We start from the raw sequence: 22,733 nt of genomic DNA, 5'->3' as shown, positions 1-22,733 counted from the left end.
ATGCGACCTAGAGCGTCTCCTGCCTTCACACCTGGCCAGCCATCGACAGGTATTCCTTGTAAACGATGTTTCCATTGCTTCCGTGCCACATACCAAGTATAGTAGCGAGGCACGTCAATGTAAAGTAATGTTTTTGCCAACGTATCCCTTTGGCACAACAGGAAAAATGCAGTTAGTGTAGTTTTAGGTGGTGCTTCTAATCTCTCTCTAAAATTATTTTCCGTAAAGTAAACCCTCTCGCCAATGGGTAAATGAATCGCGAGATGAGTGACGGTTGGGTGTCTCTCATGCAGAGGCAGACCTAAGATCCGCCACGCTGCTTCGTTACTACTAACATATCGGCCAGTTCTAAAGGTCTGCACCTCATCTCTTGAGTCAATGTTAGCATTCCCTTGCTGGCGGATGTTAAAAATAGCCTGGTCGCTACCCTTATTAATATATTTACAAATATATTTTATCGCCTGTACCGTATTACAGAACTCTACATTTAAATGAGAATTAAAAAATTTTGATAAGAGTGGAGAATATGGGACCACCCAGCTATTGTCCACCAATATTTCCTGTGTTCCTCTACGGGTTTTTATAATCGTCGTGCGTCCACCATTCTCTGGTGCTCTGCGCCTGTACAAAGGATAACCTTTGTCATTGGTTTGAGTATCTTTTAAAAGCTTCCTCGGATATTTTTTGGTACATTTTCCTTCCTTCATGCATGGCGATGAAGAATTGAATGTACCACATGGCCCATGAATCATATTCTTTGTCACTGTATCATAGAGCTTTTGATCGGTTTCTGGGTTTGGTATCTCAGCACATATGATTTCGTCAATTTGGTTCGGATGCAATTTTTCCTTTAACCACAGCAGTAAGTGCACATGAGGCAAACCTCGCTTTTGCCACTCGATCGAGTACATGAAGCATTGCATATCACCAAATATGTTACCTTTTGTAAGTAGAGCTACCAACTTCTGTACTTTTATTCTAAATACTCGGGCTGTTAAGTCATGTCTGTCCGTTGAATTTTGACCAGCCATAAGCTCTTTGGTGATTTCTGGCCAAGCGGGGTTGCAAGTCATTGTAATAAATAAATCAGGCCTCCCATAATTACGTACGTATGTGAACGCATCTTGTGTGTATTCGTGTAGGTATCTCGGGCTATTTACAAATGATGACGGGGGAATCACCATCTGACCTAAGTTATTTGGATCCAAATCCGCATCATTTCTTATTGCATCTTGCAAGTGAATATAATTTTCTGTGCGCAGTTTTTTTTGATTTAAAGAAATGAACCTTAAGCGCTCACTTTCCATCTTTACATACATGTCGACCAGAAACTGATGAAGTAGGAGCCTACACTTAAGCATCAAATTAAAATCGCTGCGACGGACCATCAAGTGAAAGGCATAAAAATCTTTGCAGGACCCCTTTTTGCTTGGCATTGCTTGTTTGGTAATTGGATTTATCTGAGGAATATCAATGCTGTACCCCTCTTGTACTTTCCAAAAAATTATTGGGTACTCGAGAGCGTCATAGAATCTATGTGTATCGGGAACCCTAGTGAGCATGCCATCGCGCGGCTGCACAACGATGTCCCGAGACATAGTTTGCTTGCTACTAACTATTACAGCAGCTATTTCATTTGTAGTAGGGGCATTGAATCGTCTCTCATGTTGACCACGTGGTACACGGTCTGGGTGAATCACTACTTTGAAATGATCGTCATTGATCATTCTGTCTCTAGCCGTTTTAAATTCATGCACCAAAATGTTGTGGTCGTGAAGTACTCATTGTAATTTTTTAACTATGTTTCTATCTACACTTTGCACGCACTCAGTACTAGTGTTGAGCCACCCCCGTAGTGTTCGAGTTCGATTCGGTTCGTCGAACACCCGTGTGTTCGCCGAACAGTTCGTCGAACTGTTCGTCGAACACCTTCGAACACCGTTAAAACCAATGGCAGGCAAACAAAAACACATAGAAACACATAGAAAACACCTTCAAAGGTGTCCAAAAGCTGACAAACTGCTCAGAAGACACAACTAACACATGGAAAAGTGACAAGTACATATAGTCATGCGAAAAGAAAAGAGGTGGAGGAGTAAAAGGAGGGGGAGACACAGATATAGGCATGTCATGCCCTTCTAAAATCCAAAAAGTGAGAAGCCGAGACGGCCAGTCCGCTCCTGCCCGTGCCACCTCCGTGTCGCCGGGTTTGTGCCAGAGCCGCGGTGAACCCTGACGGCCAGCCCCCCTCTCCCAATACTGGTGCCTGTCCGCTGGTGGGTCGAGAGAGCCCCCCTGTGGTGGAGGCAGCTCTAAGCTTTTTAATTTAAATTGTCCCTCTAATTTGAATGAATACACTTTAAATCCATTTACAAGGATCTATTGGAGGGCAAGTCTCATGCCAGCAGCCGCGTAATTCCAGCTCCAGTAGTGTCCACTAAAGCTGCTGCAGTTAAAAAGCTTTTATAAGGATCGAGCTCGGCTGTCCACCGCAAGGCATCCTAGTGCCAGTACCAGCCCCTATGCCTTGGGGTGCCTCCTGATGCTCTTCACTAAGTATCCCATGGTCCCGAAGCATTTCCTTTGAAAAAATTAAGTGTCCAAACTACAGGTGGTGTAGCTTGCTTAACAGCCGGGATAATCCGCTGACTAGCAGACACTGCTACTAGGCACAAAGTATTTCCTGGGCTAGATGCAGTTAAAAATTTGTAAGTAGATACTCTCGTTGGATGCTGAGAAAGCATTCCATAGAGTCTCCTGGCACGCCATATATGATTCTCTTAAAAAGCTTGGGGTAGGGGTCTAGGGGACCCTTTTATAGCCAAAATCACGGCCCTGTATCACAATACGTCACCTAGGCTGAAGATAAATGGTACTGTAGCACCGAGGGCTCGGTTGCTACAGACGTATTGCACCTCACCCAGAGGTGTGATATCTCACTCTCAGATAAGGATGGAGTGTGGATCAGGACCCGACACCTGCATGCATTACACCACATTGCCGTGGGGCAGGGTGACCAATATGCCCCTGAGATGGGCACGACAGTCCCTGTCCCTGGCTGGAGTGGGGGGAGGGAACACTGAGGAAGGGGAACCCTGCAGTGCAGGAGCAGGGAGGAAGCAGTTCCTGGGTGCATTGAGAAGGGAGTATAAAAGGTGGGCACCATCTTAGTTCAGTGCAGAGAAGTCTGAGCAGAAGTGGCCGGGAGCAGGGGCTCTGCATGATCTCTGCTCCGGAGGCGGGCCTAGTAACAGAGGCCCAGGCCTGCAAGAGGGAAAAGGAAGGAAGAGGAGCGGAGAAGGCTCCAGGAACGAGGAATGAAGGGATCCCAGGGGTGCGGACGGGCGAGTCGCCACAGCACGCCCGAATCCACCTGCGTGGAGGGGTCAGGCCAAAGGGGGAGACCGGTCCCCGAACTAGTGGAGGCAGGAAACGACCCTCAGCTAGAAACCGGAGGCTCTGACATTTTATGTGGCGCAGCCCCTTGCTCCACCCGCTAGGAAGGCACCACATAGGGTCAGGGAAACTGGCGCCAAGTTTACCAAGAGGAGGCCCGAGGCAGCCGGACAGAAGTGTTGGTAAGAAAGGCCAGACAAAGGACACACAAAGGGGGTCCTGTGAAGCGCTCCAAAGTTATCTGGGAGTTGTCTGAGCCCCTCACCTGGTGAGCACAGTATGACGTGGGCAGCCGTTACCTGCAGACGTGGTCTGGATAATAAGAACTGTGAGTAAAGGCCCTGAACTGCATCACTGACTCCGTGTCGTTACTGCTGCTGCCCTGCACCATAACCCCCATCCTCCGCATACACTGCCCTGAGGCTATACTCCTCCCGTGGGGAGTTATGCTACGCTCTGCTGCACCCACAACACCAGCCTTAGCGGTCTGCCCTGTAGCGGCGGTTCACTCTGACCGCAATCCACGGGTGGCGTAGTCGGACATTTAAACATCAAAACCACATAAATAGTTCCGCCACTGGTTTGACCGCCCTGAGCCACGGAACCGGATCGCCGCCACGAAGACTACAACCACCAGCATCCACCAAAAAGGGTCCGGCTCCGGGTGTCCCAAGGCCCAGGGGGTGCGTCAGAACATTTTCATCACCTTTCACAATCACCAATGGGACAAGGCAGGGATGTCCTCTGTCCCCTCTCTTATACATCCTAGTGACGGAGCACCTGCTCTCATCAATTCGCCATAACCCCAATATTAGGTGGATTGAGGTGGGAGGCACCGAGTACAAGTGCTCTCTATTTGCTGATGATGTCCTAGTATATATCACTCAATCACATATATCCATCCCTGCTGTTATGGCTGAAATAGATCACTTTGTTACATGGTAAAATTTTAAAATCAATGCAGCGAAGTCTGAGGCCCTCGATGTCTCCCTCCCTAAATCCATATAGGATTCCATCCAGTCCAACTTTTCCTTTGCCTGGCCCTCACAGGGTATCAAATACTTAGGAATTCCTATTCATAGAGACCTCTCCCATCTATGTTATCTTAATTTTGGGCCCTTTATTGAACAATTCCATACAGACCACGGTTGGCAAGTTAGAACTGTAAGATTCACTACGTGAACCACTGGTGTTTTGTGGAAAAGCACATGTACACCGCATTCCAAATTATTATGCAAAAAGTGTTTAGGAGTGATAAGGGAAGAATTTGTTTGTTTGTCAGTTAAACTCATTGATGGTGATGTGTGTCAGGGCTCTTTATATCACTGTAAGCAATTGCAGACACCTGTGCTAATTAGTTTGGCAGGTGTGTCCAATGAAAGGCAAGACTACTTAAGAAGGCTCTCTCACATTATTAAGCAGCCTACATTTTCTGCCAAAATGGGAAAGAAAAAGGATGTGTCGGCTGCTGAGAAGCAACAAATTGTGGAGTGTTTAGGTCAAGGCATGACTACAATCAACATTGTGCGATGATCAGGATGAAGTGTCTTGGCAATCAAGAAGTATGTAGCTGATTCACAGTACACACGTGTGCGTGCTGATAAGGGCAAATTGAGGACTCTTTCCTACAGGCAATTACGTCAGGTTGAAAGAGCAGCGGCAAAAAAGCCTTGTCATAGCAGCAGACAAGTTTTTGAAGCTGCTTGTGCCTCCAACGTCCCCCGAACAACAAGATGCAGGGTCCTTCAGAGGTTTGCAGCTGTGCATACGCCATCCTGTCGACCTCCTCTATCCACTTCACACAAGCAGAAACGGCTCCAGTGGGCCAAACATTACATGAAGACTGATTTCAAAACTGTTTTGTTCACGGATGAGTGCCGTGCAGCGCTCGATGGTCCAGATGAATGGAGTGGAGGATGGCTGGTTGATGGACACCCCACGCAAACACGGCTACAGCGCCAACAAGGAGGAGGTGGAGTAATGTTTTGGGCTGGAATCATGGGGAGAGAGATTGTCGGCCCCTTTAGGATCCCTGAAGGCGCTAAAGATGAACTCCATAATGTATGTGGATTTTCTCAAACAGCACTTCCTGCCATGGTTCAAGAAGAAGAACCGTGTATTTCACAGCAAGATCATTTTTCTGCATGATAATGCACCATCTCATGCTGCACATAAAACATCTGCATCTCTGGCTGATATGGGCATAAAAGGGGACAAACTTATGGTGTGACCCCCATGCTCCCCTGACCTCTACCCCATTCAGAACCTTTGGAGCATCATTAAAAGGAGTGTCTATGATGGCGGGAGGCAGTTCACATCTAAGCAACAGCTCTGGGAGGGTATTCTGTCCTCATGCAAAACAGTTGAAGCAGAAACCATCCAAAACCTGACAAATTCAATGGACGAGAGAGTTCAGAAGCTCCTTTCGAACAAGGGGTCCTATGTGAAAATGTAACATCACCTAGAATAAAGTTTTGAGTTGAAAACTGTTTGATTTCAGTTTCTAACAACCTGCTAATGCTTATAATTTCAAAAATGACCATTTTTTTGGTCTTTATTAAAATGAAAAGGTTGATCGAAAAGTTTGGGGGATCTAAGAGTGTGGCAACCCAGTAGTCATGATTACTTCGAATTCTGACAATATGAGGGTCATGCTGCAGGTAGTGCAGCAAGAAGGCACTTATGTGTCTTGCGCATCTCGGAGCCCCAAAATTATTTTCCGGGCTAGATGCAGCTAAAAATTATTTTTAATTTTAAATCTGGTGAAGCTTATTATAGATGGCCTAATAGGATCAGTGCTGCACACTGCTACAAAGCCCAAATTATTTTCCAGTCAAGATACAGATAAGCATGATTAGTAATTTGAAAGCTTAAAACGGTTGGTAGGGTGATTTTAACCAATCATCAAGCTTTTACTCTCCCCAGGATGACACAGGGGTAGAAAAGTCGTTTCGGATCCATGATTTGTTCATCTTTATGAACGTGAGTCTGTCTACATTATCAGTGGAGAGCCGCGTGCGCTTATCTGTCAGCACACCCCCAGCAGCGCTGAACACACGTTCAGACAGAACGCTGGCTGCGGGGCATGACAAGATCTCCAAGGCGTAAGTGGCTAGCTCCGGCCATTTATCCAGATTGGAAGCCCAAAAAGAGCAAGGGTCCAGTGACACAGTCGTTGCTTCAATGTTTACTTGGAGATACTCCTGTACCATCGTCTCTAGGCGTTGACTATGTGTCAGACTTCTTGTCTCCTGTGGCCTTGCAAAGGATGGGCTAAAAAAGTGGTGAAATGATTCCGCAAAATTGATGTTACCAGCAGATACTGTGGTTCTGTTACGGTTTGAGTGCTGAACACTTGACGGTCCCACGGTTGGCAAGTTGGAACTGTGAGATTCACTACGTGCACCACTGCTGTTTTGTGGAAAAGCACATGTAAGATTCTGCAACAGTCTCTGCTGATACTCCTGCATGCGTGCATCCCTTTCTATGGCAGGAATAATTTCTGCAAATTTACTTTTGTACCGGGGATCTAACAGTGTGGCAACCCAGTAGTCAGGATTATTTCTAATTCTCACAATTCGAGGGTCATGTTGCAGGTAGTGCAGCAAGAAGGCACTCATGTGTGTTGCGCATCCAGGAGCACCAAGTCCCTGTTGTGTTGGTGGCGAGGTAACAATCATGCTTCCTTCCTCTGTCCTCTCCCCCCAACCTCGCACAACAGAAATGTGATCAAGGTCTCCCTCATCTGATGAGTCTTCCATCAGTTCGTCCTCCACTTCTTCCTGGGCTCCTGCACCTTCCTCACTAGTTTGGCTGCTACCATGCGCCCTGGTTAAACCATCTCCCCCACCCTCACATGCCTTCCGCCTTGGTGCTGCCGACCGTCTGGACCTTGCAGATGTTAGCCCTTCCGCATACAACTCCTCCTCCTCTACTTCCTCCACCTCCTCTTGTGCCACCACCTGACTCCGAATTCTGTTTAACATGTGCTCCAGCATGTAAATCACCGGAATAGTCATGCTGATAATGGCATCGTCAGCACTAAACATCTTCGTCGCCATTTCAAAACTGTGCAGAAGGGTGCATAGGTCCCTGATCTGAGACCACTCCTCCAGCGTGATTTGCCCCACCTCTGAATCTCGTTGGCCCAGGCTATACATCAGAACGTATTGCACCAGGGCTTGTCGGTGCTGCCACAGTCGCTGCAACATGTGCAGAGTTGAATTCCACCGGGTAGGCACATCGCATTTTAGCCGGTGAAGTGGCAGGCCCAACGACTTCTGTAGAGATGTAAGTCGCTGAGCTGCGGGATGCGAACGGCGGAAGTGAGCACACAGCAACCGTGCCCTCTGCAGAAGGCCATCTAGTCTGGGATAGTGGGCTAAAAATTGCTGGACAACCAGGTTCAACACGTGAGCCATACAAGGCACGTGTGTGACATTGCCCCGGCGAAGGGCCGCACCCAGGTTTGCAGCATTGTCGCACACGGCCTTCCCTGGTTTCAGGTCCAGTGGAGACAACCATTCATGAAATTGGTTCTCCAGAGCTGACCACAACTCCTCAGCTGTGTGACTCACATTTCCCAGACATTTCAATGTAAAAACCGCCTGATGACGTTGAGCCCTACTGCCAGCATAGTAAGGAGGTGTGCAGGATCCCTTCTGCGCAGTTAGAAAGCTTGTGGCATGACCAGACAGGCTTTGGGTGCAGGTGGAAGACCGAGAGGAGGTTGAGGAGGCAGAAGCAGTGGAGGAAAAATGACATAAAGAGGATTGACGCACAACTCGTGGGGACGGCAAGACTTGGACAGCAGCCCCTTGTCCTGCTGTCACCATAGTTACCCAGTGCCCAGTCAGCGACATGTAACGCCCCTGTCCATGCCTACTCGTCCAAGTGTCTGTGGTGAAATGCACCCTGTCACACACAGAGTTTCTCAAAGAAGCGGTGATGTTGTGTGCGACATGCTGGTGGAGCGCAGGCACACCTTTCTTTGAGAAGTAGTGCCGACTGGGCATCTGGTACTGGGGCACTGCGACGGACATAAGGTCTCGAAAATCCTCTGTGTCCACCAGGCGGAAAGGCAGCATTTCTGTAGCCAAGAGCTTGCACATGGTGAAATTCAACCTCTTAGCTTTCTCATGGCTAGGAGGAAATGGTCTTTTACTTGTCCACATCTGAGGGACCGAGGGCTGGCTATTGTGCTTAGACGGGGTTGATAAGGGTGTCCCCGGCAAACTGCCGGTCTGTGAGGAAGATGCAGGCGGACATGTTAGGTTGCCTTGATCCAAAGGTGGTGCTATCGATGTCGGACAGCGCTCAAGACCAGCTGGTGTTACCACCTCCAAAGAAAATGATGACCTGCCAATCACGCTGGCTGTTGCGGGTAAAGAGGTGGCAGGTCTGCGCCCCAAAACAGGTGTGACTGCTGTCCCCCCAGTCACAGAGGATGAAGAGGCCGCGGATGCACAAGATATGGCAGACGGTGGTTGGCCCGGCTGGCTAGGCCGCATTGTAGCACACTGAGCTTCCCACTGCAACTTATGCTTCATGTCCATGTGCCGGTTCATGCATGAAGTACTCAGACTATGTATTTTTTGGCCTATACTTAGCTTTTGCTGACAAATGTTACAGATAACACGAGTTGGGTCATCTTTATCGATCTGAAAAAATGCCCAGGCTATGCAAGGCTTAGCACCCATGCGACCTGAAGAGCCACCACGACTTGTGGTGAGAGGCAGAGTTGTGTTTGAGGATGCAGTTGTTGACGTGCTTCCAGTACTACGTCTCTGTCCAGGAAGGCGCAACCTGACCTCGTCGTCACTAGCATCTTCCTCCACCTCCTCTGCTGACCTCATCTCTTGGCTGACTGTGGGTTGACAGTAAGTGGGATCTCCGACCTCATCATCATCACCCTGTGCGTTATCACACCCGTCGTCCTCAGAGCCAACCTGTTCCTGCCCTGACAAAAAACTAAAGTTGTCGCTCCAATCAGGTATTTGAGTCTTATCATCGTCTTCCTCATTGTCTCCACCAACAGGAGTTACAGTTTGGGAATGAGGGTCTACATTATGGTCAGAACCTTCTGCGTCTGGTCCTGGATCCGACTCATAAAGATTCTGGGCATCAGTGCAGATCATTTCCTCGTCTGGATTCACAGAAGCGCTGGAGTCGACCTCTGATTCCCAGGCTATAGTATGAGTAAACAGCTCTGCAGACTCAACCATCTGTTCTACCTCATACTCAGACGGGCAGCTGGAGATTTGGGAGCTGTGAGGAAGCAAGTGCGATTTGGGTGACACCTTTGAGGACTGGAGTATTTGTGATGTTGAAGTTGATGTGGAGGAGAGCCCACTTAAAGGAGCACTTGATATCCGTTGAAGCACCTGCTGTTTTTGTGCCTCATCTGGAATTTGTAGCGATTGGCGTGGCCGTAAGAAAGGGATCTTATCACATTGTCCGCTAAAAGAAGTAGACATTTTAGTTTGGCTGGAAGATGGTCTTTCTTCTGCACCTACCCCACGGACACAACCTTTTTTCCCCTTCCCAACACGCCTATTCCCCTTTCCACCAGCAGCAGGCCTTTTTCCACTCATTTTGGTGGTTAACTAATTCACAACTCTGGAGTTGTTTGCACAAAAAAACAATGGATGGTAACCGAGCAGAGCTGAGTGGCCAAACTGTGGTATTAGGCCAAAACTATTGGCTGGGTTAGATGCAGAAAAAAATTATTTTTAATTTGCAACCTGATGGAGGTCAGTATAGATGGACTAATAGACCAAGTCCCACACACCGCTAGAAGCCCAAATATTTTTTCAGAGCTAGATGCAGAAAATTTTTTTATTCAATTTGCAACCTGATGGAGGTCAGTATAGATGGACTAATAGACCAAGTCCCACACACTGCTAGAAGCCCAAATATTTTTTCAGAGCTAGATGCAGAAAAAAATTATTTTTAATTTGCAACCTGATGGAGGTCAGTATAGATGGACTAATAGACCAAGTCCCACACACTGCAAGAAGCCCAAATATTTTTTCAGAGCTAGATGCAGAAAAAAATTAGTTTTAATTTGCAACCTGATGGAGGTCAGTATAGATCGACTAATAGACCAAGTCCCACACACTGCTAGAAGCCCAAATATTTTTTCAGAGCTAGATGCAGAAAAAAATTATTTTTAATTTGCAACCTGATGGAGGTCAGTATAGATGGACTAATAGACCAAGTCCCACACACCGCTAGAAGCCCAAATATTTTTTCAGAGCTAGATGCAGAAAATTTTTTTATTCAATTTGCAACCTGATGGAGGTCAGTATAGATGGACTAATAGACCAAGTCCCACACACTGCTAGAAGCCCAAATATTTTTTCAGAGCTAGATGCAGAAAAAAATTATTTTTAATTTGCAACCTGATGGAGGTCAGTATAGATGGACTAATAGACCAAGTCCCACACACCGCTAGAAGCCCAAATATTTTTTCAGAGCTAGATGCAGAAAAAAATTATATTCAATTTGCAACCTGCTGGACGTCAGTATAGAAGGACTAATAGAACAAGTCCCACACACTGCTAGAAGCCCAAATATTTTTTCAGAGCTAAATGAAGAAAAAAATTATTTTTAATTTGCAACCTGATGGAGGTCAGTATAGATGGACTAATAGACCAAGTCCCACACACTGCTAGAAGCCCAAATATTTTTTCAGAGCTAGATGCAGAAAAAAATTATTTTTAATTTGCAACCTGATGGAGGTCAGTATAGATGGACTAATAGAACAAGTCCCACACGCTGCTAGAAGCCCAAATATTTTTTCAGAGATAAATGAAGAAAAAAATTATTTTTAATTTGCAACCTGATGGAGGTCAGTATAGATGGACTAATAGACCAAGTCCCACACACTGCTAGAAGCCCAAATATTTTTTCAGAGCTAGATGCAGAAAAAAATTATTTTTAATTTGCAACCTGATGGAGGTCAGTATAGATGGACTAATAGACCAAGTCCCACACACTGCTAGAAGCCCAAATATTTTTTCAGAGCTAGATGCAGAAAAAAATTATTTTTAATTTGCAACCTGATGGAGGTCAGTATAGATGGACTAATAGAACAAGTCCCACACGCTGCTAGAAGCCCAAATATTTTTTCAGAGATAAATGAAGAAAAAAATTATTTTTAATTTGCAACCTGATGGAGGTCAGTATAGATGGACTAATAGACCAAGTCCCACACACTGCTAGAAGCCCAAATATTTTTTCAGAGCTAGATGCAGAAAAAAATTATTTTTAATTTGCAACCTGATGGAGGTCAGTATAGATGGACTAATAGACCAAGTTCCACACACCACTAGAAGCCCAAATATTTTTTCAGAGCTAGATGCAGAAAAAAATTATTTTTAATTTGCAACCTGATGGAGGTCAGTATAGATGGACTAATAGACCAAGTCCCACACACCGCTAGAAGCCCAAATATTTTTTCAGAGCTAGATGCAGAAAAAAATTATATTCAATTTGCAACCTGCTGGATGTCAGTATAGAAGGACTAATAGAACAAGTCCCACACACTGCTAGAAGCCCAAATATTTTTTCAGAGCTAAATGAAGAAAAAAATTATTTTTAATTTGCAACCTGATGGAGGTCAGTATAGATGGACTAATAGACCAAGTCCCACACACTGCTAGAAGCCCAAATATTTTTTCAGAGCTAGATGCAGAAAAAAATTATTTTTAATTTGCAACCTGATGGAGGTCAGTATAGATGGACTAATAGACCAAGTCCCACACACTGCTAGAAGCCCAAATATTTTTTCAGAGCTAGATGCAGAAAAAAAATATTTTTAATTTGCAACCTGATGGAGGTCAGTATAGATGGACTAATAGAACAAGTCCCACACGCTGCTAGAAGCCCAAATATTTTTTCAGAGATAAATGAAGAAAAAAATTATTTTTAATTTGCAACCTGATGGAGGTCAGTATAGATGGACTAATAGACCAAGTCCCACACACTGCTAGAAGCCCAAATATTTTTTCAGAGCTAGATGCAGAAAAAAATTATTTTTAATTTGCAACCTGATGGAGGTCAGTATAGATGGACTAATAGACCAAGTCCCACACACTGCTAGAAGCCCAAATATTTTTTCAGAGCTAGATGCAGAAAAAAATTATTTTTAATTTGCAACCTGATGGAGGTCAGTATAGATGGACTAATAGACCAAGTCCCACACACCGCTAGAAGCCCAAATATTTTTTCAGAGCTAGATGCAGAAAAAAATTATATTCAATTTGCAACCTGCTGGACGTCAGTATAGAAGGACTAATAGAACAAGTCCCACACACTGCTAGAAGCCCAAATATTTTTTCAGAGCTAAATGAAGAAAAAAATTATTTTTAATTTGCAACCTGATGGAGGTCAGTATAGATGGACTAATAGACCAAGTCCCACACACTGCTAGAAGCCCAAATATTTTTTCAGAGCTAGATGCAGAAAAAAATTATTTTTAATTTGCAACCTGATGGAGGTCAGTATAGATGGACTAATAGAACAAGTCCCACACGCTGCTAGAAGCCCAAATATTTTTTCAGAGATAAATGAAGAAAAAAATTATTTTTAATTTGCAACCTGATGGAGGTCAGTATAGATGGACTAATAGACCAAGTCCCACACACTGCTAGAAGCCCAAATATTTTTTCAGAGCTAGATGCAGAAAAAAATTATTTTTAATTTGCAACCTGATGGAGGTCAGTATAGATGGACTAATAGACCAAGTCCCACACACTGCTAGAAGCCCAAATATTTTTTCAGAGCTAGATGCAGAAAAAAATTATTTTTAATTTGCAACCTGATGGAGGTCAGTATAGATGGACTAATAGAACAAGTCCCACACGCTGCTAGAAGCCCAAATATTTTTTCAGAGATAAATGAAGAAAAAAATTATTTTTAATTTGCAACCTGATGGAGGTCAGTATAGATGGACTAATAGACCAAGTCCCACACACTGCTAGAAGCCCAAATATTTTTTCAGAGCTAGATGCAGAAAAAAATTATTTTTAATTTGCAACCTGATGGAGGTCAGTATAGATGGACTAATAGACCAAGTTCCACACACCACTAGAAGCCCAAATATTTTTTCAGAGCTAGATGCAGAAAAAAATTATTTTTAATTTGCAACCTGATGGAGGTCAGTATAGATGGACTAATAGACCAAGTCCCACACACCGCTAGAAGCCCAAATATTTTTTCAGAGCTAGATGCAGAAAAAAATTATATTCAATTTGCAACCTGCTGGATGTCAGTATAGAAGGACTAATAGAACAAGTCCCACACACTGCTAGAAGCCCAAATATTTTTTCAGAGCTAAATGAAGAAAAAAATTATTTTTAATTTGCAACCTGATGGAGGTCAGTATAGATGGACTAATAGACCAAGTCCCACACACTGCTAGAAGCCCAAATATTTTTTCAGAGCTAGATGCAGAAAAAAATTATTTTTAATTTGCAACCTGATGGAGGTCAGTATAGATGGACTAATAGACCAAGTCCCACACACTGCTAGAAGCCCAAATATTTTTTCAGAGCTAGATGCAGAAAAAAAATATTTTTAATTTGCAACCTGATGGAGGTCAGTATAGATGGACTAATAGAACAAGTCCCACACGCTGCTAGAAGCCCAAATATTTTTTCAGAGATAAATGAAGAAAAAAATTATTTTTAATTTGCAACCTGATGGAGGTCAGTATAGATGGACTAATAGACCAAGTCCCACACACTGCTAGAAGCCCAAATATTTTTTCAGAGCTAGATGCAGAAAAAAATTATTTTTAATTTGCAACCTGATGGAGGTCAGTATAGATGGACTAATAGACCAAGTCCCACACACTGCTAGAAGCCCAAATATTTTTTCAGAGCTAGATGCAGAAAAAAAATATTTTTAATTTGCAACCTGATGGAGGTCAGTATTGATGGACTAATAGAACAAGTCCCACACGCTGCTAGAAGCCCAAATATTTTTTCAGAGATAAATGAAGAAAAAAATTATTTTTAATTTGCAACCTGATGGAGGTCAGTATAGATGGACTAATAGACCAAGTCCCACACACTGCTAGAAGCCCAAATATTTTTTCAGAGCTAGATGCAGAAAAAAATTATTTTTAATTTGCAACCTGATGGAGGTCAGTATAGATGGACTAATAGACCAAGTCCCACACACTGCTAGAAGCCCAAATATTTTTTCAGAGCTAGATGCAGAAAAAAATTATTTTTAATTTGCAACCTGATGGAGGTCAGTATAGATGGACTAATAGACCAAGTCCCACACACCGCTAGAAGCCCAAATATTTTTTCAGAGCTAGATGCAGAAAAAAATTATATTCAATTTGCAACCTGCTGGACGTCAGTATAGAAGGACTAATAGAACAAGTCCCACACACTGCTAGAAGCCCAAATATTTTTTCAGAGCTAAATGAAGAAAAAAATTATTTTTAATTTGCAACCTGATGGAGGTCAGTATAGATGGACTAATAGACCAAGTCCCACACACTGCTAGAAGCCCAAATATTTTTTCAGAGCTAGATGCAGAAAAAAATTATTTTTAATTTGCAACCTGATGGAGGTCAGTATAGATGGACTAATAGAACAAGTCCCACACGCTGCTAGAAGCCCAAATATTTTTTCAGAGATAAATGAAGAAAAAAATTATTTTTAATTTGCAACCTGATGGAGGTCAGTATAGATGGACTAATAGACCAAGTCCCACACACTGCTAGAAGCCCAAATATTTTTTCAGAGCTAGATGCAGAAAAAAATTATTTTTAATTTGCAACCTGATGGAGGTCAGTATAGATGGACTAATAGACCAAGTCCCACACACTGCTAGAAGCCCAAATATTTTTTCAGAGCTAGATGCAGAAAAAAATTATTTTTAATTTGCAACCTGATGGAGGTCAGTATAGATGGACTAATAGAACAAGTCCCACACGCTGCTAGAAGCCCAAATATTTTTTCAGAGATAAATGAAGAAAAAAATTATTTTTAATTTGCAACCTGATGGAGGTCAGTATAGATGGACTAATAGACCAAGTCCCACACACTGCTAGAAGCCCAAATATTTTTTCAGAGCTAGATGCAGAAAAAAATTATTTTTAATTTGCAACCTGATGGAGGTCAGTATAGATGGACTAATAGACCAAGTTCCACACACCACTAGAAGCCCAAATATTTTTTCAGAGCTAGATGCAGAAAAAAATTATTTTTAATTTGCAACCTGATGGAGGTCAGTATAGATGGACTAATAGACCAAGTCCCACACACCGCTAGAAGCCCAAATATTTTTTCAGAGCTAGATGCAGAAAAAAATTATATTCAATTTGCAACCTGCTGGATGTCAGTATAGAAGGACTAATAGAACAAGTCCCACACACTGCTAGAAGCCCAAATATTTTTTCAGAGCTAAATGAAGAAAAAAATTATTTTTAATTTGCAACCTGATGGAGGTCAGTATAGATGGACTAATAGACCAAGTCCCACACACTGCTAGAAGCCCAAATATTTTTTCAGAGCTAGATGCAGAAAAAAATTATTTTTAATTTGCAACCTGATGGAGGTCAGTATAGATGGACTAATAGACCAAGTCCCACACACTGCTAGAAGCCCAAATATTTTTTCAGAGCTAGATGCAGAAAAAAAATATTTTTAATTTGCAACCTGATGGAGGTCAGTATAGATGGACTAATAGAACAAGTCCCACACGCTGCTAGAAGCCCAAATATTTTTTCAGAGATAAATGAAGAAAAAAATTATTTTTAATTTGCAACCTGATGGAGGTCAGTATAGATGGACTAATAGACCAAGTCCCACACACTGCTAGAAGCCCAAATATTTTTTCAGAGCTAGATGCAGAAAAAAATTATTTTTAATTTGCAACCTGATGGAGGTCAGTATAGATGGACTAATAGACCAAGTCCCACACACTGCTAGAAGCCCAAATATTTTTTCAGAGCTAGATGCAGAAAAAAAATATTTTTAATTTGCAACCTGATGGAGGTCAGTATTGATGGACTAATAGAACAAGTCCCACACGCTGCTAGAAGCCCAAATATTTTTTCAGAGATAAATGAAGAAAAAAATTATTTTTAATTTGCAACCTGATGGAGGTCAGTATAGATGGACTAATAGACCAAGTCCCACACACTGCTAGAAGCCCAAATATTTTTTCAGAGCTAGATGCAGAAAAAAATTATTTTTAATTTGCAACCTGATGGAGGTCAGTATAGATGGACTAATAGACCAAGTCCCACACACCGCTAGAAGCCCAAATATTTTTTCAGAGCTAGATGCAGAAAAAAATTATTTTTAATTTGCAACCTGATGGAGGTCAGTATAGATGGACTAATAGACCAAGTCCCACACACCGCTAGAAGCCCAAATATTTTTTCAGAGCTAGATGCAGAAAAAAATTATATTCAATTTGCAACCTGCTGGACGTCAGTATAGAAGGACTAATAGAACAAGTCCCACACACTGCTAGAAGCCCAAATATTTTTTCAGAGCTAAATGAAGAAAAAAATTATTTTTAATTTGCAACCTGATGGAGGTCAGTATAGATGGACTAATAGACCAAGTCCCACACACTGCTAGAAGCCCAAATATTTTTTCAGAGCTAGATGCAGAAAAAAATTATTTTTAATTTGCAACCTGATGGAGGTCAGTATAGATGGACTAATAGACCAAGTCCCACACACTGCTAGAAGCCCAAATATTTTTCCAGAGCTAGATGCAGAAAAAAATTATTTTTAATTTGCAACCTGATGGAGGTCAGTATAGATGGACTAATAGAACAAGTCCCACACGCTGCTAGAAGCCCAAATATTTTTTCAGAGATAAATGAAGAAAAAAATTATTTTTAATTTGCAACCTGATGTAGGTCAGTATAGATGGACTAATAGACCAAGTCCCACACACTGCTAGAAGCCCAAATATTTTTTCAGAGCTAGATGCAGAAAAAAATTATTTTTAATTTGCAACCTGATGGAGGTCAGTATAGATGGACTAATAGACCAAGTCCCACACACCGCTAGAAGCCCAAATATTTTTTCAGAGCTAGATGCAGAAAAAAATTATTTTTAATTTGCAACCTGATGGAGGTCAGTATAGATGGACTAATAGAACAAGTCCCACACGCTGCTAGAAGCCCAAATATTTTTTCAGAGCTAGATGCAGAAAAAAATTATATTCAATTTGCAACCTGCTGGACGTCAGTATAGAAGGACTAATAGAACAAGTCCCACACACTGCTAGAAGCCCAAATATTTTTTCAGAGCTAAATGAAGAAAAAAATTATTTTTAATATGCAACCTGATGGAGGTCAGTATAGATGGACTAATAGACCAAGTCCCACACACTGCTAGAAGCCCAAATATTTTTTCAGAGCTAGATGCAGAAAAAAATTATTTTTAATTTGCAACCTGATGGAGGTCAGTATAGATGGACTAATAGACCAAGTCCCACACACTGCTAGAAGCCCAAATATTTTTTCAGAGCTAGATGCAGAAAAAAATTATTTTTAATTTGCAACCTGATGGAGGTCAGTATAGATGGACTAATAGAACAAGTCCCACACGCTGCTAGAAGCCCAAATATTTTTTCAGAGATAAATGAAGAAAAAAATTATTTTTAATTTGCAACCTGATGGAGGTCAGTATAGATGGAGTAATAGACCAAGTCCCACACACTGCTAGAAGCCCAAATATTTTCTCAGAGCTAGATGCAGAAAAAAATTATTTTTAATTTGCAACCTGATGGAGGTCAGTATAGATGGACTAATAGACCAAGTCCCACACACCGCTAGAAGCCCAAATATTTTTTCAGAGCTAGATGCAGAAAAAAATTATATTCAGTTTGCAACCTGATGAAGGTCAGTATAGATGGACTAATAGAATGATGCTATGCCCAAAAGATTTTACTTCACTAGGTGCAGTAAAAAAATTGGTATTCTATACACAGGTGGTATATCTTGCAACACAGATAGGCTACTCCACTGACTAACACACTCTGCAATAGGCCAAAAAGGATTAGCTTTGCTAGATTCAGCCAAATGCTGTGAAAAAAACTTGCACAGCACTGGCACAGACCTGCCTGGCAAAAACTGATAGGAACTGATGTAACCTAGTCCTGAAAAGGACTCCAATTACAATTAGTCTTTACTCCCACAATCTATCTATTTAAGAGCACAGACCTGCCTGATAAAAGTCGTAGGAAATGCTGTAACCTAGTCCTTAAAAGGACTGCAATCACAACTATTCCCTACTCCCAAGCTATCTGTATATTTGTGCGAAAATTGGCTTGAAATTAACAAGGTATAGCGCACACAGCAACAGCGGTGCCGTCTAACACGCAGCTGCAGCAGTGAGAAAATGGTGGCGACGGGGAAAATGGCTTGGTCTTATAGGGCAAGGACATGTGACATACACTGCCAATCACACATGCCCTTGCTTGTGTGAAAAAAAGCACTTCGCTCCGTGTGTGCGCTGCTGATAGGCTGACAGATTGCACCTCCCCACTGCAAATGCGGGAAAGAGAAAAAAAAATGGAGATCTTCATTGTTCCTGCAGAGATCCATCCCCTGCCCCTCCCCCCGCCCCGCTGTACACTCAAACTGCGTATTAACATTAATTTTCATCATTACTGAGAAAAAATCCAGTTATGATTTTGGTGCACGAACAGTTATCGAACATAACCTCGAACAGCCGAATTTTTCTCAAATTGTTCGTGTTCGCCGACCGGCTCGAACACCGCCCAAAACAGCTCGAATTTGAGATTGGCGAACAGTTCGAGTAGAACAACGCTCATCTCTACTCAGTACGCCTGTTGATTTGTTCTTCTTCGTCACCTATGAAATAAACTTGTAAAAATTGTGGTTGCGAAATGGACGTAGGAATTAAAGAACCTATACGGTGGTATACTTGTCCTTGTATTGTAAAGGTCGGGCAAAACCCTGGCATTGAGACAATTTGATCTGCTCCAAAAGACGTCATATGAAAGCACATATTGTATTTTCTTATATTATTTAGAAAAAGACGAGATTCATCAGTTTCATTAGAGAAAAGATCTTTTAAAGGTTGAACTGGTTCGTCTATATAAGGAAGAGCTACTTTCCCACCCAAACAACACATACCTGCTGCTTCCTCTTTCCACTTAAGAGCTCCACAATATTTGCAATCTATGGTCATTGCTTCTATTTTTATAAGCTTGTGAGTTTCATAATCAAGAGTCTCGTCATACTCAAATGCAGCTTTATTAAACAATATCCATGTATTTCTTGTAAATGTTTGACGCCGCTGTGCTGCCCTTTCAGCAACAGTGCGTCTGCGAGATTCGGCCATTTCATAAATTTCAGTGGCTCTTTGGGACGCCATGTAAGTCGCTTGCTGCTGACGTCGAGCTTGGGACTGTTCTGGAGTTTCAGCAGCCCGTTGAGACGCCAGATACTCCGCATGCTGTTCACGTCGGGCTTGGGACTGTTCTTGAGTTTCAGCAGCCCGTTGAGATGCCAAAAACTCTGCATTCCGTTCACGTCGGGCTTGGGATTGTTCTGGAGTCTCTGCAGCTCTATGTGCCGCACAACGCACCGCCTGCTCAAGCCTTCGTTGCTTGGCTTGTTGAGACGTCTCATCACGTCTAACTATTTTCATAGCTCGGGCTTTACTTGAGCTTTGTGAAATGTTAGACTTACGCTTTTGCGGCATTTTTATAAGTACTAATTACAAAATAGGTACTTAGTAAAGTTCAAACAAAATACTAAAACAATCTAATTAGTTATATTACGATCGCTGTACAGATGATATCAGTTGTATATGACTCGTCTATGAGGAGCAGCTGTGGCGCGGTTACCCATAGCAACCATTCCCAGTGCTCTGTGGGAGCTGAGAGCAGCCTGCTGGTGCTGTGGGTGACATGCTGCGCTGCACACACACAGGGCTGTGCTGCACACAGGAGGGGAGGACGCCATTTGTGTAGCGCTTCTGCCGGTGCTGTCAGGCTGCAGTGTGTGCATCCTCCATGGAGCCGCGGTCAGGTTACTGCCCCTCCCCGTGTATGAGTCACTTCCCCTGCGCCCAGGTGAGGCGCTCGGAACTTTCCCGGCTGCAGCAGCTGGCGCAGGTGAGCGCATGTTTTATTATACGGTGTTATGTGGAGGGACAATGGCGGCGGCGACCCCCTGTGTGAGGACAATGACGGCCCGGTGCCCCCGGGCGACCTGCAGGAGGAAGCCTCACACTCCCCCCGGGCTGTGGGTGCGGTCAGGCCGTGCTGGCACGTGTAGTTCCCTAGTAACCTGTTCCTGACATATGGGCTGTTTTCTGGGCTACTTTTTATTTTTATTTATTTTTTAAGTCTGAGAAAATGTCATAAATTATCCTTCTCCCTTCAGCTGTTTCCAGAGTGTAATGTATCAGGGTGAGCTCATGACTGACAGCTGCCAAAGTTTCTAGGAAATGTCAGTCCCTGGGGGTCATGTGTGAACCCCCTGTGCCACACTTGTACCTGGCCACGGTATATGATCACCCCTGTATTCTGACTGTGGACAGGCGGCAACTGTGACCTCACTATACAATGATCCACTATGGGCAAATTATTGTATTATCAATCTCTTCTGACTGCTGTAAATCAGCCATTTAAATATCACCTGTGTATGTGTGTATATAAGAGTTTAATAAATATACTAAAAAGTTTGATAAATATACTAAAATGTGCATTGTAAAATAGTATCTAATTTAATTAAATTTATGGTTCACAATTTTGGTCATAGTGGCTTCCACATAAAAGGTAGATATATGCTGTCGCGGACTTTTATTTAGAACTATTCAAGACAAACAATTCTACGGTACATCATCTTTGTGTAACTCCAACGGTTTAGGCAGCGTACGCCAAGATAGCTCTCAGAGGCCAGATTTTTTTCCGACTTAATTGACATGTATCGTTATATTATGACCAAAATTACATAAAATCATTACAAATTGTAGCCTATATGTTATTCCGATGTATAATCTATATTACTGTAAAGTTTCATGCAAATCCGTCCAGCAGTTTTTTCGTGAAAGAGTAACAAACATACATACTCCCAAACTTTCGCATTTATAATATTAGTAGGATATTATCAGTTCCTCCTGCTCTATAACATCCTGCCTGCAGATCAGATAACATTTTCACATTACAGGTTCCCATTATATGTAAATACTGTGTAAGGAATTACATGATTTTTGAATATATTTTCTCATCTATATTTAACTTAATAGATTGCAACTGAAGTTGTCTACAATATTCGAACAGTTGTGTCCTTAACAAGAGAAACAACTTTTGAGAACCATTATACTGAAAGTCTACAGAATCCATACAGGTCTGGTATCTCCAATCATTACAGAATTTTAAATATTCTATCTATACTATAGTGTTACAAATATTGCCCTCTTTATTTAGAAAAAATAATGGAAAAATAGTAAATTCAAATAATAAGAAAGTAATATATTAGCATAGAACTCACTTAGGCAAAAAAAAATTAGCACAAATTTGTGGATAAAATCAGGTGTTACCTGAACATGCAGAAAGTTGGGTACTGATCAGGGGTCAGAATAAAACATTTTAGGATTTACTGATTTAATAAATTGGAGATTTGGTCAATTTCTTTATATCAATAATATTTTGAAGCCAAAATCTGCCTTAGATACTTAGTATTCATTTTCCTATTATAATTTTTTTCTACAGACTGATGCAAAATACTGGTCAAATTGGGGTTGTGTGAGGGTCTTACAGATAGATCCCCATATTTTCTATACGCAGCATTAAATTATATATTCCATCATAGATTAATTAAATGGAAAATGATACCTGATTTGTTCCTGCTATTAATTCAGAATTATACAGCTAGAATTAGGGGGAAAGGCTATATAACCTCTTATAGGCTTTTCTGATTGTTAGGTGAAGACATATTTAATTTTGTAATTTAAAGAGTTTATTTTGCTTGTCTTGGCCTTTGGGACTTCAACTGATCCAAGGAATCGGAATAAAACTACAATAAATGTAAAAAAATGTAGTGTCATATCACTTGTTAAGTTTCCCTGCGCAACCGCACTCCCGGCCAGCAGCTGTGCAGTGATCAGTAATAACGCTTCAAACCGATGAGTGTTAGGAAAGAAAGCGAGAAAAAATGATTTAGAAAAATATTGCCTTAACCTCCCAATAAAAATGACCAGATATGTGATTCCTTAGGAAAGTGACACATCCTAACCTAGAGCTCTACATATTTATCTCTACTACCAACAGGGCCGGCTCATTTCTTCTCATCTGTCCACTACGATACCA

The 22,733-nt window shown here is 42.3% G+C and overlaps 1 protein-coding gene across 8 annotated transcripts in view; it reads left to right on the top strand.

The window, feature by feature from the left end:
• LOC141265127 (ATP-binding cassette sub-family B member 5-like) overlaps positions 1-22,733 on the top strand; it is a 1,418,963-nt gene that overhangs the window by 1,339,027 nt on the left and 57,203 nt on the right. For all 8 annotated transcript variants that reach the window (XR_012320051.1, XR_012320052.1, XM_073677812.1 and 5 more), the window contains one exon: positions 21,671-21,771. Coding sequence is in view for 6 of the 8 variants with exons in the window: in XM_073677812.1 (XP_073533913.1) it covers positions 21,671-21,771 (101 nt within the window). In the remaining 2 variants the exon portion in view is untranslated. The remainder of the gene's footprint in view (positions 1-21,670; positions 21,772-22,733) is intronic.

Source organism: Phyllobates terribilis, unplaced genomic scaffold (genome assembly GCF_046119375.1).
Source record: "Phyllobates terribilis strain yellow unplaced genomic scaffold, ASM4611937v1 Scaffold_4__5_contigs__length_816908805, whole genome shotgun sequence".
Classification (NCBI taxonomy): Eukaryota; Metazoa; Chordata; class Amphibia; order Anura; family Dendrobatidae; genus Phyllobates; species Phyllobates terribilis.
Note: the sequence above shows the minus strand (reverse complement) of the source record. Positions and strands in the feature narration are given on the sequence as shown.